Here is a 17982-nt window from a genome sequence, read left to right on the forward strand (position 1 = left end):
ATTGGAAAACTTTGCATCTTAGATTAAGATTTCGGATGGGCACAACATCAGTTTGTGGAAGATTTGAAATGTAAATAATATATAGGGACTTCTAGCATACTAGATGCCTCATTTTCTATATATTCTGAGGAAAATTGATTTGGGGACTAAGTGGCACTTCTGATAGTGGATTCCACATGCTAATTTTTGCATATCCCAAGCACATACGTTTGTGGAGGGTTTTAATGAAGAATGTCACATATTCATTGGTGGTTTTATTATTCCAGCCTGGTTACTAACACCATCCTTGGCTTTAAATCTGATTTTTTTTTAATCCTTTCCCATTTAGGATTTTCAGAGAGAGGACAAGGAGTTAAAAGGCTAAGTTCACTGGATGACAAGATTCCTCCCAAGTCACCACGTCCACGGCGTAACATTTGGCTATCACGCAGTCAGTCAGACATCTTCTCCCGTAAGCCTTGTCAAAAGATAAACGTCCAGGATCCCTACTACACGCCAACCAAAGGGGGAAGCCGGAAAGTCAACCCTTTCAATGCTAGGGAAGACCTGAAAGGGGGGAAAGTCAAATTTTTTGACATGCCAAGCAAATCTGTGATATCACTCGTATTTGACTTGCACTCTCAAGAGGAAGGGGGATACCTGAAGATGAGCCAGCCACAGCTCAGGCAAACCTTCAGCGCTGATGGGCAGGAACCCACCTTCCTCCCTTGGAGACGTTGTAGATCACTTCCTGTCTCTCCTGAACTTGTGCACAAAGAATATAGCACATTTGGGGATCTGTCTTCAACAGTTGGCAGGTGTGATCCAAACCAGCTGGGGGCTGAGGTGCGACAAAAGTTACTGAGCAGCAGTAAATATGGAGTGTCTGAGATCCCCCCTTTTCAGGCCAAATATCATAGGCTGGAGTCTCCTCCTTCTGTGCAAGAAGAAGAGATGGACTGTTCTGATGGACTAGAGCCCCAGGATGAAAATGGGTTCTTTCCCATGAAAAATGCAGTTGAGGAGCCAGAATTCAGAAAGACCACAGGGCAAATTCTACAAGACTCCCAGAATGTGGAGGACATCTTGGTACAGAATGTAGCCCATTCAGAAGATAAACCCTCAGAGGCTTTCATGAGCTCTGAAGATATGGAGGTAGAAGATGAAACACAAAGGAACATGCCTTCCACTAGGCTGGAGTCTTCCAAACTGTTCAGTGTTAACCCTTCCTCACAGCTAGGCCGAGAAACATCTCTGTTTGAGGTAGTAGATAGTGACACATCAAATCGAGTTTCTTCGCCATCGTCAAATACACCAGCAGCAGTAAGTGAACAGTCAAAATGTGACATTTAAAAGTCCAACTAGAGTGACACACTCCTCCCAATACCTTAGAAAGCTAAAACCAATGTAAAAACGCTCTAGCAAGTTGTAGCAACTAGTTTGGAGGTTGCAAAAACGTTAGTTGGAGAGAGACTACATGTGTGGAAGTACGTATGACAGAATGATCCCTCAGCTTACCTCAGGAAGCAATTATTGTAGGCAGAAGGGGTGAACCGCATCTCTGGGATGTATAGAGCAATGTGAGGGCAATAATTCCTGGGAAAGATGATGGAATCCTTGATCTGCCCTGGCTTAGAAGCCATTCTTCTGTGTGTGTGTGTGTGTGTGTGTGTGTGTGGATGCCTGTGTGCTTTTTCTTCTGTTGAAGGAATCAGACTTGCCAGAAACTTCTCTTCTTAAATATCTATAACTTTCAGTCTCTCCCTAGCACTTGCTGGGCAGCTATAAATTTCTTCTGATTTGGGGTCTAACAGGCTTGAAGTTAGCAGTACCCTGGCTTAAATGTAGTTTCTTGTTTCTCTGATGTAATGACAAGTTCATAGCATGTAAAATCCTAAATTCCCTTGTATCCATAAAAGAGGCTTAGACTAGGCTGTAACATCTAAGCTTTCTACCTCTTCTCATACAACTTTAAATCCTGGAAGTGAACAGGTCAGACTCTTACTTCAGGCATTCCTTGTCCACTTAGGAAAAGTGGTGCTTGTGCTGCCTGCTCTCAACTGTGGCAGTTCCCTTGCAAAACACAAAACCCCACTACATTTTTCTGGCACCATCAGTCAGCACCTTCTATGATGGAGAAGGAATGAGGCATGTAACCATTCACATTTTGAACAAAGGAAGATCTTAAAGCAAGGCAGGGTTGCTTTCCTAAAATCCCAGCTGAGTGCATCCTCAGTCTCTTTGTGAGTTAGTCACTTTGAGCACACCTGTTTACTTGAGTGTTGAAGATACAGACCCTAGCCCTACTGCAGCTGCGTGTACATATTAGTCTACATTTACATTTTTGTAACTTTTATGAGCACCTGGTATACTGAAGAGATAGGTTTGACTCTGGCTGGCTGCACAAATAATGCAACGTAAACAGTCCATATGAACTCTTATTTTCTGAGCATTTAGTTTAGCATTGGAGTCCAAGTCTTGACTTTCTGCCATAGTTTTAACACAGCAGGCTGGTGAGAACTCCCCTGGGGGGAGGAGATAAAAAGCAGTGCTGCCTCCTGATGTCCACAAAAAGTTAGGATGAAAGCTTTCAAAGTAGCAAGCAATAATTTGGGGACTTTGGCATGTTAAGGAACAGGTAGCAACTTTCTGGCAAAGAGTTTTGTATCATAAACTTCTCAATCTGTGTTTATTTTGATCTGGGTAATTTCGTGCAGCTCCTCCACAATTTGTCTTTGGGATGAAGAATGACTGCTGATTTTCAAAACAGCTCATAAAAGTCTAGTTTTTCAATCTGTTGCCTCTTCAGGGTGGACCAGAGAGAATTCTTACAAGTACTATCCATATGCATCTTTTTGATTTAGAGAATGAAAGTATCAAGTTGGTAAATAACTGAATTGCCAAGTCGATGCTTAATGAACATGATTGAATTTGTATTACCTTGCCCATTAACCAGAAGTTCATTCTGTATTGGCTAATGGTTTGTGGGAAGCCTGAGCATTTAGGTCTGCTTCAAAGGCTATGGAAAAGGGTCCATACTTAAATCGTTTGCCCTGTGGACTCTCTTAGCTCTGTAGCTTTACCTAGGCTCTCACTGTTCTGCCAAGCTTAGAGCAAGTGGCACACCCTTGGTTTGAACAAGTGTTCTAATTATGCTCCTGTAAAGTATGAAGTCTTCCCAGTCCTCCATGTAATAAAAAGTGGTTGGCATTATAGTGCTCAGGTGAAAGCAAATTCCTTGGTCATGGAGTGGTTAGAACTAACTGTATACTGCCCTCTTGGGAAACATGCTAAGTAGTCCATGGTATGTTTCTCTCCAGTATTGCAAAGCAGCTGCTGGCCATTAACTGTACTCCGTGCGGAATGAAGCCACCCCGTCGCATTGCTTTATGCAACACAGTAGTGAGGTTTTTTTGCTTTTATCATGTGTTTGATTTGCTGACAAAGATGCATTTCGCTTTTTATAAGCTACCTGCAAACATTTCTAAGATACCTAGTCTGTTTTAATTCACTCACTCTTTTGATATTAGTTATTAAATGTGTTAGAAGCTATACCTTTGGCTGATCGGTGAAAGAAGGCTGTGTGAATAAATGTATGTCTAAATTGCTGCCCCAGCAAAAGATAGGGGTACGATAGGTTTATTCTTTGTTGCTGTATTTTGTCCACAAACACTGGTAGTTCTTGCCAGTTTAACTACAGACACTTGAATAATTCCTCTTTGCACTTAATGCTGCTGTTTATACTGCATGTCACTACATTTCTATGCAAAAATAATCTTTGGGGCAGCCAAATATTTGATTAAGGTTTAAAGATCTTTGCAAGATCTATTTTCATATTTATGAAGGATTTTTATGTCTTAATATTTGCAGTCTGTAAATAGCTATACTTTGTCATTAAAGCTTAGGAAGAAATTTGTAGCCTGTGCATAATTTAACACTGCCAGAAAAGAATCTTTACAAAACAACTTTTTTCTAATACTGCAGATATTTATGGAAGTGTAAAGAAAGCAAATCTTGGTTTTTATGTTGATTTACCTTGTCTGACTTCCCCCCCTGAACTACAGAAGTGGTATGTTTTACTGGATCTACAATAAGTAACCAAAGATGAACCTGGTTTGAAAATATTTTCATGTTTGTCAGTTTTTGTAAACTGTTTCCCAATTTGCTTTCAAAATAAAAACAAATAAATTTACCTTTGTGGTTGAAAAGACAAGCTGAGGGAAAGGGGGAGAAATTCAAATGCACAGTTCCAAGTAGTTGCATCCGTTGTAAATGGATGTTAAAAGACCAAAGTTTAATTGGGTGGTATCCTTCTCGAGGCTGAAGAAAGTTCCTTCAGCAGAAGAACCCCTTCTTCCAACTTAAGTAGCTCTTGTCTGGGAGGAAGTTTCCTTGGGCTAAACTTTGCTTAGTAGAATGGTAAGATCTAAGCCAGTGTTTGCAGGATCTTCCCCCCCACATGCAGGATCATCTTCTTTACAAGAAATTATAAGATTTTTCTCTTCCCCTGCCTTGGTAAGTGTCTGATTTGATAAAAGATCTCTTATTAACTTCAATTTTTCTTTCAATAAATGCAGTTATTTGTTAGAGAGGATAGTGACCATTTCAAAGAAATGTTTCTACAGACATCACATTTTCCCAGCATCAAAACTGAAATTTTATTGTTAGGCTCTAAACTTTCTCATTGATCTGTATAATATTGAAGATTTTTTTCCCCCAACAGATGCTATAGCTGGCTAATGGCAACAGTGATTTTAGTTCTCTTAGGGCCAAACTGCAGCATAGCTAGAGCCCTAATTGAGCTGAAAAATGCTGCCATGGGTAAAAAGGGGCTTTAACTCTGCCCATGTGGTATTCCCCTGAAGCTGCTTTAAAGCCAGTACCATACCAGTCTTTTTCCTTCCCCATGTTTAAATTAGTTGGAAGGTTTCCAATTAAATGGAGTTAACCTTCCCTCCCTCCTGTTGCTTTTAGCAACTGTTACCCATATGGTCATCTGAACACTGATCCCCAGCACACAGGTGGCTTAATCTTTAAGGTACTACTCCTAAAATATTTGCTTTATCAGTATAAATTCTGACATAGGTGAATAAGAACAAATGATGGGGGAGAGAGAATGGAGCTTCAAATCCTCATTTTTAAAGCTAATTTTTGCTTTGTTTTCCCTATACCACAATTGAAGCTGCTCTCACGGCTGATTATTCAGGCTATAAGGCACTGTGTGGCTTGTTCAAGTGCCAAAACCATTGGCCTCAAGATTAATTATATTTCACGACTATTATGAGTGCTGTTTAGAAAATTACTGATTCTGAGGGCAGTAGGGACTTGGCTTCTGTCAGTCTTGTGCTACTTGCATGCACCAGGAGAACAGTCATGGTAACCTTTGTCATGGCACGAACTGCAAGCACAAAAAGGTACAGTATCATCAAAGTTGGCACTGGCCCTCATGGCACCATTTCAGACAAAAGCAGTAGATTAGGTTGCGGTGTTTGATACTTTCCCCATAACAGTTCTTTACAGCTGAAAACCACCGAACATCAGTTAGGAAAGAGAACATTGTGAACAAGTAGCAATAAGAGGATTGAAAGTATTAGAAGCAGCAAACAAAAGAAAAAGGAAACTAGTAAGATAGAAAGCTGTCGCTTACAAAACGTGTCCTACGTTTCCCTGGGAAAAGCCAAACCATTATCAAGGTTACATTTAAAACTAATCTATAGTTTATTAAAATATTTATGTCCCACCTTTTTCATTAAAATGCACGGCAGCTATAATGATATCTAGAACAAAGTTACAGATGTTTTTTAACTTTTGTCAGGATGCTGTGTAAGAAAGTATGAAGCCTTGAGGAACTCTGCTAGTTAGAAATATTGTCGAAGGCTTTCACTGTCAGAGTTCATTGGTTCTTGTAGGTTATCTGGGCTGTGTGACCGTGGTCTTGGTATTTTCTTTCCTGACGTTTCGCCAGCAGCTGTGGCAGGCATCTTCAGAGGAGTAATACTGAAGAGACACTGTCCTTCAGTGTTATTCCTCTGAAGATGCCTGCCACAGCTGCTGGCGAAACATCAGGAAAGAAAATACCAAGACCACGGTCACACAGCCTGGATAACCTACAAGAACCAATCTGCTAGTTAGGTTTCCAAAGAGGTGAGTTCATATTTGTGTGTGTGTTAAGTGCCGTCAAGTCGCCTCCGACTCATGGCGACCCCATGAATGAAAGTCCTCCAAAATGTCCTATCCTTGACAGCCCCGCTCAGATCCTGCAAATTGAAGGCTGTGGCTTCCTTTATTGAGTCAATCCACCTCTTGTTGGGTCTTCCTCTTTTCCTGCTGCCCTCAACTGTTCCTAGCATGACTGTCTTCCAGTGACTCTTGTCGTCTCATGACATGACCAAAATACGATAGCCTCATTTTAGCTTCTAGGGTCAGTTCAGAGTTGATTTGATCTATAACCCACTGATTTGTTTTTTTGGCAGTCCATGGTATCCATAACACACTCCTCCAACACCACATTTCGAAGGAATCTTATTTTCTTCCTATCAGCTTTCTTCACTGTCCAACTTTCACACCCATACATAGTAATAGGGAATGCAATGGCATGAATTAATCTAGTCTTGGTAGCCAGTGACACATCCTTACACTTCATATTTACAGTTCATATTTAGTCAGACCAAAAAAAGACAAATATTGGCATGTCACCCCCTTAAACTCCCCCTGATTTTCTAAGCACCCCAACAAAATGTAGTGTGAACACAACCAGACTGCTGATAAAACAAGAATTAAAATGGATACATTTTCCTTTTGTTTGTAAATTAAAAGCTTCCACCAAAGAAATAAAGCTATTTTATGGTCCAAAAAAACAGAACCGAAACACATCAAAGGCATCTGCATCAAAGGCAGAAGTATTGCTGTAGTTGACCTCCCATCATCCACAAAAGTCTCTTTACTTTCTAAACCCCATCTGGTTACCTTTCTTCAATAAAAATGCTTGTTTAAAAACTTAGATACTAGATGCAAAAAGTTAGGCCCTGCCAAATAATCTTACCTTTTGCATTGGACCAGGAATAGAATACAAATTCTATTTCTGAATTTCTTTTTGGCAGTACCTCTGGGCCACAGTCAAAAGGCTAAATGGAGAAGTTTAGTACTTGTTTGTTACAAAAGTTTGTTTTTCTAGTTCCTGTAAGAAGATAGTTTCAGCTTTATCGGTACAAAAGGAATGAAATTCAGTTTCAGTATCAAGGGAAAAAACCTGGGCAAGACTCATCCATTATCATTGAGTTCGTTAAACCGCACTGTTATTTCTGCTGCCTCTCACTGAACATTCCTTCATAGAACAGTTTGCTTGTATCTAAAACAAGCTCCTACACCACTAGCCTGTGTTTGCAGGGTCTAGCAAAAAAGATAAACACCTATGCTGCAAAAAGTGGGTAATAAACCAAAGTACAGCACGAGGCTCAAATATATTACAAATAGAAATAATGACAATACTTATTTCAATGTGATAACAATCACTTCAATATATTGTGCATGTAAACTTCATAAATGTATTAAATGTTCTTAGCATGACATTTCCAAGTAACAACAATGCTGGTAATTTGTACTGCCATTAATTATATATAGGAATATTTATTGTATTTATGAAATTCATTGAATTGTTACTTGGAAATGTCATGCTAAGAACATTTAATACATTTATGAAGTTTACATGCACAATATATTGAAGTGATTGTTATCACACTGAAATAAGTATTGTCATTATTTCAATTTCTAATATTTTTTATCCTTGTGCTGTACTTTGTCTTTGCAGGGTGGCTTTCTGAAAGGATGGCAGTTTACAAGAGTACCTCTAGCCAGCAAATAGCGTCTGTGAGCAATAGATCCTTTGTACCAAATCCTTCTACATACCAAAATGGAAGTCTCGAACCCTACCCGTACAGATAGCCTTCCCAGCACTATCCTGTGCTACAAGTGTTACTACTCTTGTAACTCAGCCCTTCAGAAACCCTACTCCCCCACCCACCCCAAAAAATAAACCTACATCGGTTCATTAATGGAGAAGGCTCACAGGCATATATTCCCTGAAATTCTCAGGTCTGAAAACACCAGGAAACCTGGGTTAGAGCTGAAGTTTGATACTAGTCCAAATATTTTTATAGTACAGGCAGATGACTCAGTGGGAGTAGACAGAAGAAGTGATATCCAAGGTAGAGAGCCAGTGTGGTGTAGTGGTTAAGAGCAGTGGACTCTGATCTTGAGAACCAGGTTTGATTCCCCACTCTTTAACATGAGCGGCAGACACTAATCGTGAACCAGGTTGGTTTCCCCACTCCTACACATGAAGCCAGCTGGGTGACCTTGGGCTAGTCACACTCTCTCAGCCCCACCTACCTCACACAATGTCTGTTGTGGGGAGAGGAAGGGAAGGTGATTGTAAGCCGGTTTGATTCTTCCTTAAATGGTAGAGAAAGGCAGCATATAAAAACCAACCCTCCTCCTAGCTTCAGAAATAAGCTGTCATTTTTCACGCTGCTGTTTCAGTGGATAAGGAGACAGTGAAACAGACATAAATTATGAGGTCTACTAGCTGTTATCCAGGTTCTTCCCAAAAATTAACAGTCTGGCCACACAGCTATTAAGGGCTTTAACAAACAAGAAGGGGTACAGAGTAGTTTAATTGTGCAGACATTTAAGAACAGCCACATACAGCCTGTTGCCATGAAGTTACCTATTGAAGCCTACAGAACTGCACTTACTTGAAGACTGATTGTAGCTACAGGTGGAGCATTCCCCCCTCCCCCAACAGTACTAATCTAGAATCCAAGTTGGGAGGGCTTCTAGCTCTAGGTATTGGACCAAGCCAATTTCATCTTTTGGCTATGAGCTTTAGAAGATTTAGAGAACAAACTTTTCACAATATGGAGGGGCACAGACTTCCCACTGAGGTACAGTTTGTTGTGGCAGTCTGGCAACCAAGTGCCTCCACCCGAGTCTTGATGCTCATCATTCTTGAGCATATGGACATATGCCATGATGTAACCAGTCATGAAGGCATCAAAGCCAGCCCGGTGAATTCCCCCTTCGGAACAGTTAGGCAGGTGTGCCACTGGCTTTGCTGTGGTAGGCGAGGTCACTGCAGAAACACTCTGCAGCTGTCCTTTTGGCCCCAGTTCCTCAGTCCCTGCTGCCCTTTCGTCCTGCACTTCTTTGGGTGGTGGTAAAGTGCTGTCCTCGTTGTGTTCCTCATCCATCTTGGCTTCAGCTGCACTGTCAGAGCCTAATTCTCGTTCCACATCCATAGAACTTTCCTCATTACTAGACACAGGCTCTGGATCTGTGAAGTCCACACTGGGAGTAACTGCGTTGCCAGGACAGGACTGTTTGGAAGGGGGCCCATCATTATTCAAAGCCACCTCTCCATCCTTATCAGGGCTATCCAGCTCGGGTTCCTTTGGGAGCGTCTCCAAATGCTTCCGACGTTTCCATTTCTGCTTCCTTTTCTTCCTCCTCTGTTCTTTGACGATCTCGTCTTCAGTAATGATTAGATCAATGTTGTGAGACTGTGAGCACTTCAACCCATCTGGACACCACCCATAGGCCTGGAGGGGAAGTCAGACCCATTAGCACGGATAACAAATTGAGCCTCAGTTTCAGAACTTAGAACAGTTTCTAACACTAGCCTCTAAGCATTTCTTCATGACTGGTGTGAGGAAACACTCTCACAGGCCCCATTTCTGCCCATGTGGGAGCTTGGAAATTCCATGGCCAATCCAGCTCTCTGCCCAGTGACGACTCATTCCTCCTTACTCCCAGTGTAACTGGCTTTCCTCTCTGGGTTACTTCCTCTGCCACCTGTTAGCCTTAAAAAGTATCTCCTACTAAAGGATTTGCGCTCTTTGTTGCACTGTTACTGAAAGGCTCTGTTCCATTCTTACCTCCCACTTCGTTCTCACCAACTCTTGCGTGGATTAGTGCACTCAGGGGATAAAGGGATCAACTGCAGCCCCCTACCCTTACTTCTCGATAACCATGACTGAACAGCTTCATGTGAGTACAAAGATCAGTCTACTAATGTTCAAAATGTTAAGAAATTTAACAAATACCGTGTTTCCCCGAAAATAAGACATACCCATAAAATAAGCCATAGCAGCATTTCAAAGCATTTGCGCAATATAAGCCATACCCCTAAAATAAGACATGGGACAGCGTGAAGACCAGGAGGAGCCCAGCTGAGCAGAGGCGGTCTCCCGCGGCTGCTTCAAAGCCCCGGCAACCAGCGCGCTGGGGCTGGGGTGGGGAGGAGCCCAGCTGAGCAGAGGCGGTCTCCCGCGGCTGCTTCAAAGCCCCGGCAACCAGCGCGCTGGGGCTGGGGAGGAGCCCAGCTCAGTAAAGGCAGTCTCCCGCGGCTGCTTCAAAGCCCCGGCAACCAGCGCTCCTGGGGCTGGGCTGGGGAGGAGCCCAGCTCAGTAAAGGCAGTCTCGGCAACCAGCGCGCCCGGGGCTGGGAAGACCGTGAGGAGCCCAGCTCAGTAGATTCAGTCTCCTGTGGCTGCTTCAAAACCCCATCAACCAGCGCACCCGGGGCTGGGGTGGGGAGGAGCCCAGCTCAGTAAAGGCAGTCTCCCGCGGCTGCTTCAAAGCCCCGGCAACCAGCGCGCCTGGGGCTGGGGTGGGGAGGAGCCCAGCTCAGTAAAGGCAGTCTCGGCAACCAGCGCGCCCAGGGCTGGGAAGACCGGGAGGAGCCCAGCTCAGTAGATTCAGTCTCCTGTGGCTGCTTCAAAACCCCATCAACCAGCGCACCCGGGGCTGGGGTGGGGAGGAGCCCAGCTCAGTAAAGGCAGTCTCCTGCGGCCGCTTCAAAGGCCCGGCAACCAGCGCGCCCGGGGCTGGGGCGGGAAAGACAGGACCCACGTGTCAGGAAGGAGGGGGAGAAGGCTGCTGCAAGCCTTTCCCACCCTTATATGGACTCTGGGGGCGGGACCAGAAGGGGGTGGTAAGGGGAGAACGGGAGCCGAGAGGAAGGACAGTTCCAATTCCCCCTCGGAATAAGACATCCCCTGAAAATAAGCCATAGTGTGTCTTCTTGAGGAAAAATAAATATAAGACAGTGTCTTATTTTCGGGGAAACACGGTAGGCAGACACAGCATTTGAAAACCCATCAGAATGAGCAAAGTCAACAGAAAGTGATTTAAATGCAACCCTTTAACCTTAAAACTATAAATACCTTACAAATGGTTAGAATAAGGATAAGTTATTTTTTTCTTGAAGTTACAAGTTTCAGAAATGAAACTAATTACCTTAGTTTGTTAGGGTGGGGTTTCACCCCTTTGTTCAGAATCACACGGTCAAGGCTGCCATTGTGATGGAGCTGTGGCACGAGAGAGCCATCTTGCCTTCTTATGGGGAATTAAGAGACCTCCTTCCTCATGGTCAAGGGTTTTATCATCCTCGCCACTGCCCACCCTTTGGCGGGGGTCATCTTTCTTTTCCTTTTGGCCTCTCAGGCTCTGAGACTTCAGTGTGACTTTTCTATCCGCTGGTCTTCCCTGGCTAGGCTATCTGCATATCTAAGGAGCTGGCTGGCTTTTGTGCTGGGATATGAGTCATGCCAACACAGCTTTCCCCTTGTGTTCTTGTTAGGCTATAAAGGCACAAAGCACTCTGAGATGTAGACAGAAGACCCAATTATTGCAACTTTGACTTAAATTCAGGGTGTAAGGCATTTCACCAGAATTGACATCTAATCACCCTTACTCCCTGAAAAACAACAGATAAGAATGCGGACCCTTCTAACCTCCCTAGTGGTCTCACAGATGTCCTTGATCAGTAAAGTACTTTTCGAAAGACAGATTTGATCCTTTAAAGATTCTTGATTTCTGAAACCAAGATGTACTATTGCATAAGGACTAAAAATTTCTGTCCACTTTGATCCACACCACTAGTCAGGAGACAGCTCGGGCACAAGATCTGGAAGAAGGGAGTAAGCTAGATCAGGGGTCCTCAATCTTTTTGAGCCGGTGGGTACTTTGGAATTTTGAGGCAGGGTGACAGGTGGCCCAGCAAAGCTGTTGGAGGCAGATCCAAGCACAGTATGTCTACCGCAGGAGGCAGAGTTAAACACACACAAGAAAGTGGGATGGGGACTATAGACACACACAAAGAAGAAAACTAATGGAGAAAAGGGAAGATAAAACACATATGCAAGAAGACCAAAGAGGGAAAGGGGAAGATAAAACACACATACAGAAGACAACGACGACCAGGGAAGAGATAAACACACACAAAAGCAGCCCAAGGGGTGGGGAAGAGTATTAAATCACAGTGTCTTACTGTCCCTGGCATCATTCACTGTATGCCCAAGCAGCTGTCCAGGCACAGCATGAGGAAGTCAAGCTCCTCCTCAAAGGTAGGGTTAAGGAGTAAATCAGAGAAGGGCTTGACTTGCTGCACCAGATGGGCTGCTTTGGGGGAGGGGAGAGAGACTTACACACCAAGGCAGGGAATAAAACATATTTACTCCCTGCCTCTGCCTTGAGGAGTGCTGGTCTTCCTCCTGCTGCACTCGACCACATCAGGGTGCTACTACCCCATGCTCCCCACCCTCTGCTGGATAGCTGATCTGGATGCCACCTCCACTGCTCTGGTAGTCCCTGGCCCCCCCACTGCCTCTCAGCTGATTCATGTTTACATGATCCTAGATCTTTCTCCAGTGAGCAGTGGGGAGGATCCAGGTGGAAAGCCCCTTTATTTGTATGACGGAAGCCAGTCACTGGTACTAACTTCACAATGGCCCTGCTTACTTTCCCAAAGTACATAGTGGGAAAGTGCCTGTGGGCACCATGTGAAGGATCTCATCTTGGGTAACAACCCTTCCCAGAGGACACCCAAAGCCCTGAAACCCTCTTTCCAGCTTCCTTGCTGTGAAACTTAACTGGCTTGGCTGATAGAAAAGAGAAAGAAATGCTACATACAGAAAATGTCTGGCAGAGGGGAACTTTGTTTGCTGCATCAATCCCAAGCTGACTGGCATCAGACAAAGTGCAGAAGCGGTAATCGATGTAGGAAGCTATGTTGGCAGGGTAGTTGCAAAACTCTATGTTGAGGTGCTGTTTTTTGGCGTCCTTCAACCTGCAGTTCTCGCGTTTGCTGGAATGCAAGGGCTGCATTAGAATTTGGGTGGTGGGATGCATTCAGTACAGCAATGAAAACCATAGTCATCATGATTGGCTTTTCTTCTCTATATACTGCTACCTCTTTAAAAATCAATTGGTTGGGACAGGAGAGAAAATCAGAATGTTGAATACTTCAGTTCTGGCATTAGAAAACAGCAGCAAAATGCAAGACAGATACCAGAGTAAATGCATCTCATCTAGCCTGCAGAATTACCTAGCACATATTATTGCCCAAAAGACCAGTTGCAGCTTACAAAAAAATCCTGCTTAGCTACCATTTAAAATTGAGATGGACACATGCCCCACAGCCAGCTTACTGAAGACATTATCAAGGGAGCCCATGTGGTGTAGCATTTCAAGTGTAGGACTAAGCCTGGGAAAACCTGTATTCAAACTCTCGCTCTGCTATGAAGTTCACTGGGCTAGACACTATCTCCTTAATGTAATTTACATCTAGGGTTGCCAGGTTCCCCCTAGCCACCAGTGGGAGCTTTGTGGGGGCGAGGCTGGGGGTGGTGATCTGCATGCGGGGCACAATGTCACTCCCAAGTTTATCCTGAAAGTGCCAGCATTACGCCAGGACGCTCTAGCACTGTCCTCCAAAAAACTCTATGGAAACCATAGAGTTTTGGGGGAGATGGCTAGAGTGTCCCTGTCATGACCTGGAAGTAAACCCGGAAGTGATGTCATTTCGCCATGCACGCAGTTCGCTCCCCCTCTTCAGCTGGCCTACTTCCACCCACCGACTAGATGAGGGTCGGTAGGCAGCCCGGTTAATTGGCAGGCAATTGCCCACCAAAACGAGGCAAATGGGAACCCTATTTACATCATAGGGATGTACATCACCCTGAGCTCCCTGGAGGAAATATAAAAACATAAGATAAAGTATGTTCTTTGCTAGCATAACCAAGGATATATTGAGTCATGCAGATTTGGAAGTGTGCATAGACCCCGTTACTCTTTCTTCCAAATTCCAAGTGAACAGCATGAAGGAATAAATTCACAAAGGAGGATTTTTCTTGGGGGAAAAGCAGGAAGCTGCTTGTTTTTGGAAAGGTCAAGCACACAGAAAAAAGTTTCACCTGTTTCTCCTGATAGCTGAAGGAGCATTAATACTCAGTTTAAGGGCCATACAAAATAACATACTTAATCTATATGGAAACTCACTATCTAGATACCAAGGAGAGAGCGGCATCATGCTTCTTGTACCTACTCCCATCCAATTACATGGAAATTAGATCATATTCCTGAACAAACTGTTCTGACAGCAAGCATCAGCCTTGCACGCTGCAGCTAACCTCTCCCTGCTTCAACCCTTGCCAAGGTGTTTACTCCTAAATCTGAGAAGAGATACATACCACTTTTTGTAGGCATACTCTAGGTAGGAGGCCACAAAGCGAGCCTCAAACTCAGAGGCATACTTAGTATCATAGATACCAGCTGGGAACATTTCAGAAAGATCAGCAGTGAAGGTGCCTAAATTGTCAGGTAGGTGAGCATAGAAGCACTGGTACAAGAAAACCATATCAATTAAGCCATTGTGTAGAATCAGTGGCTTCCTGGCTCGGATGAGTTCCAGGAAGAAAGTACGGACTGTCTGGCTCTGGTTTTCATTTCCCTGTGAAAAGACAGAGAGAAAATGGTAACTAATCTAATTTCAACTCTTGCACTAGCTTTTCTACACTAGAAAAATTTCTCTGGCAGAAAACCCATCCCATATGCTGATGTTAAGAAAGGACACCAGAATGTAAGTGAAGGGCAGTATGCAGCTCTTCCCAACATATCATACAATACAAGTATAATAATTTAAGTTGGAGAATAAAGCCATCTCTGGCCCTCTGACTACCAAGTAAAGCACTGGTTCGACCACTGTAGAGGAATCTTCTCATTTCAACTCAGTCAGTGGAGGTCTCCATCTCTTTGCCCAATCTCTGCTTAAACATCTCCAAGGAGGAATACCCACAACATCCCTGGGCAACCAATTCCACCACTGAACTGCCTTTATTGTAAACAAAAAACCTGTAATATCACGCCAATATCTTCCCACCCATAATTTAAACCCATTATTACAAGTCCGATCCTCCACTACCCACTGAAATAACACCCTACCCTCTAAATGACAACCCTTCAAATACTTTTTTAAAAGAGTAAACATATCCCCCCTCAACCGCCTCTTCTCCAGGCTGAACATTCCCAGTTCATGCAGACTTTCTTTGTAAGGCTTGGTCTCCAAACCTCTAAATAGGATACTCTAGCACAGGGATGGGGAACCTTTTTTTCTGCCAAGGGCCATTTGGATATTTATAACATCATTCACGGGCCACGCATTCTGGCCCTGCCCCCTTTAACCCCTCCATTGTCGCCACTTCCGCCCCAGTCCTCTTGTAGTACAGAGGAAATGCGTTTCTCCACGGCCCAGGTGAGAAAGGGTTAACACAGTTTCTTGGGTGGTCCTAGCAGCTCCATAGCTAACGACTCTTCTGCAAGGGGGGAAAGAAGGTTCCTTTTCTCGGCAAAACAAACTCACATAGCCTTGAATAGAGGCTATTCCTGTCCAGGGAAGTGGACAGATCACCAGTCTTAGATCCTTCTGAGCTAGAGATCTGCCAGGACCCACGAAGGGTCCAAATGATTACGCAGGCCTTATATGGCCCCCGGGCCTGACATCCCCCACCCCTGCTCTAGCATAACACAGATACCTAGCCGTTATACTTTGGATTTCCCATACTCAGTACCTTGTCATTGCCTTTATGGTAGGGAATGCCCTGCGAATACTGCTTGTTGAAGTCAAATCCATGTTGCACAAGAAACTGAACTGATTGTGGTTCAATGATGTATTCCTCCATACACAGCAGAGTCAGGTTGTAGATCTGGGAGAGGTATGTTTTTTCCAACTGTAACATAAGCCAGACCAATTAAATTGAAAACTGCACAATAGGAAGAGTGTGAAAAGTCATAGCTTAGATATCCATGAATTCTGTCCTTATTGTTTTAGATCCAATCACGAAAAACTCTTTGTGACGTTAATGGTTCCCATGAACGCCTCCCCCCCACAAAAAAAACCCTTACAAATGGCTCTCTATCAAGCTTCTAAGAAATAAGACAACAACATCACCAAACAAAGGCAGAACTATTTCCTAGCATGACCTGCTAACGCCCTTACCCACAGACATAAAAACATTATGTGAATGCTACAAGATAAGCAATATACCTTATCAGGGAGCTGTTTGAAACAAGCAATCCCTAGAGATAAGATGGAGCGTGTTCTAGCAGCATTGCATACAGCTTTGTACCGTTCTTCAATGCACCTGTGTGGAAAGACATTCAGTATCTTAACAAGAAGCAAACTCAGCCACAGGGAATTGTTTAACCATGGCTTCCCTAAGGTTCTTATTTGTGAGATGTTTCCCTATCCAATTCAATTAAACAGATTCTTCAGTGTGTAGAAGATAAAGAGCCTCTCCGCATAGGAGATGGATATGGTCAAAGAAATACGGGTAAAAGGGAAGCAAATAATCTAACTTCACAGCCAGCATACTTGCCCTTTGCACAAGACTGATTGCTCAGATTGAACAATCCCACCTTAAGCCACTTTCCCCATGTGGACATTAAACCTAATGAACTGCTCCCAACCAGAAACATGATAGAAGCATCCTTAACCACTTTGGTACTCAGAAAGAGACAAGGACTCCAGACAATGATAGAAAAGAGCCTCTACTTCTGCTTCCAAAAAAGTTATTATGAAAATTGCAAGAATTTCCTTTATGAAGAAAACAGCAATAGGATGTTACTTACTGATTTAACAAACTCTTTCTTGTTCCAAGCCCACTAAGTTCCTATGGACACAAGAAAAGAACAAGATTTCTAAAGTTGGAAATACATTTTTAGCTGAACATTATCACCAACCCACACACAGTTCTTTTTCTGCAACTATAGTATGCTACCTTAAACTTTGTTTCAATTCTGCACTTACTAAAAGCTCTCTGCCAATTCAGAATGGCCTAGAAGAACACTTCAAATGACTCATTTAAGCTTAACCCTTTAGGTTGCATCCAGTTTTTCTGCTGGTGAAAAAGAAAAGTGAGATACTTTCAGACCACCCCAAAAAGACCATGCTGGGGATCACAGGACCTGAATGTACAAAAGCAACATAAAATGGGGGCTATAGTAGGGAGAGAAGTGGATGAAACTCAGTGAAAACGTTGGCTGCATCCAGCCTTTTGTCTCCAAGAACCAGCTGGAGATGACAGCATCTGTTTTCAAAACCAAAGGGAAAACAGCCAGCATCAATAATTTCTCAGTGACAGTCTTATTACACACAGCTTCACCCACCGTATCAAGAGCAATGAAGCTAGAAGTTTTGATCGCCAAGAGCATAGATGGCCACAGCTCCTTGAAGTTATCATTCTGGACATCAATTACTGGCACCTTGAAGGAATTCATTCTTGAACAGCTGTAGGGATCAAGCAGCAAACAGTGCATGATTTAAAAACCAACAGGCTAATATTGCTGTTGAAGAAATCAGCGATCAAAGCCAGCACTCCCAACCCGAGCTAAGAAAGAAAACGGCTATTTCCCTGATCGCAAACCCAAGAGCCTGAAGAACTGCAACTGCCAACAGGGACTTTTTTACTGTCACAGTGCGCAGAGGAACAACAACGGCACGAAGCGACCAGCTCCTTAGAAATCCCAACCCCAGACCAGACAGGACCTCCTAGAAAGTCCGACTGGGCCGCTGAAGACAATTCATACAACCTCGGCACACCACTTCCGGCTAAAGCACTTGTCCGAAGCCGCTGAAATACTTTTACTTGCCTCCAGAGAATGTCCACCG

At 43.6% G+C, this 17982-nt stretch overlaps 2 protein-coding genes across 3 annotated transcripts in view; one reads left to right on the forward strand and one right to left on the reverse strand.

The window, feature by feature from the left end:
* TESK2 (testis associated actin remodelling kinase 2) overlaps positions 1-1629 on the forward strand; it is a 64528-nt gene extending 62899 nt beyond the window's left edge. For both annotated transcript variants that reach the window (XM_056845216.1, XM_056845217.1), the window contains one exon: positions 329-1629. In XM_056845216.1, the coding sequence (XP_056701194.1) occupies positions 329-1332 (1004 nt within the window). In that variant the 3' untranslated portion in view covers positions 1333-1629. The remainder of the gene's footprint in view (positions 1-328) is intronic.
* A 7142-nt stretch (positions 1630-8771) lies between these two features.
* TOE1 (target of EGR1, exonuclease) lies at positions 8772-17611 on the reverse strand. Its single transcript, XM_056844144.1, has 7 exons — positions 17481-17611; positions 16944-16984; positions 16360-16456; positions 15884-16042; positions 14507-14766; positions 12948-13122; positions 8772-9575 (listed from the first exon to the last, which is right to left on the reverse strand). The coding sequence occupies exons 1-7, from the start codon at positions 17589-17591 to the stop codon at positions 8820-8822; spliced, it is 1599 nt and encodes a 532-aa protein (XP_056700122.1). The 5' UTR covers positions 17592-17611; the 3' UTR covers positions 8772-8819.
* Between the last annotated feature and the right edge of the window lie 371 nt (positions 17612-17982).

This window comes from Euleptes europaea, chromosome 2 (assembly GCF_029931775.1).
Source record: "Euleptes europaea isolate rEulEur1 chromosome 2, rEulEur1.hap1, whole genome shotgun sequence".
In the NCBI taxonomy this organism is placed as follows: Eukaryota; Metazoa; Chordata; class Lepidosauria; order Squamata; family Sphaerodactylidae; genus Euleptes; species Euleptes europaea.

What these genes read in the sequence shown, in the direction of transcription:
- TOE1 (XM_056844144.1), bottom strand. Translation starts at nt 17,591, where the DNA reads ATGAATTCCTTCAAGGTGCCAGTAATTGATGTCCAGAATGATAACTTC. An exon ending in AGAAAGAGTTTGTTAAATCA is followed by an intron (nt 16,457 to 16,943) that starts GTAAGTAACATC and finishes CTTTCCACACAG; the next exon opens with GTGCATTGAAGAACGGTACA. An exon ending in TCAAACAGCTCCCTGATAAG is followed by an intron (nt 16,043 to 16,359) that starts GTATATTGCTTA and finishes CTTATGTTACAG; the next exon opens with TTGGAAAAAACATACCTCTC.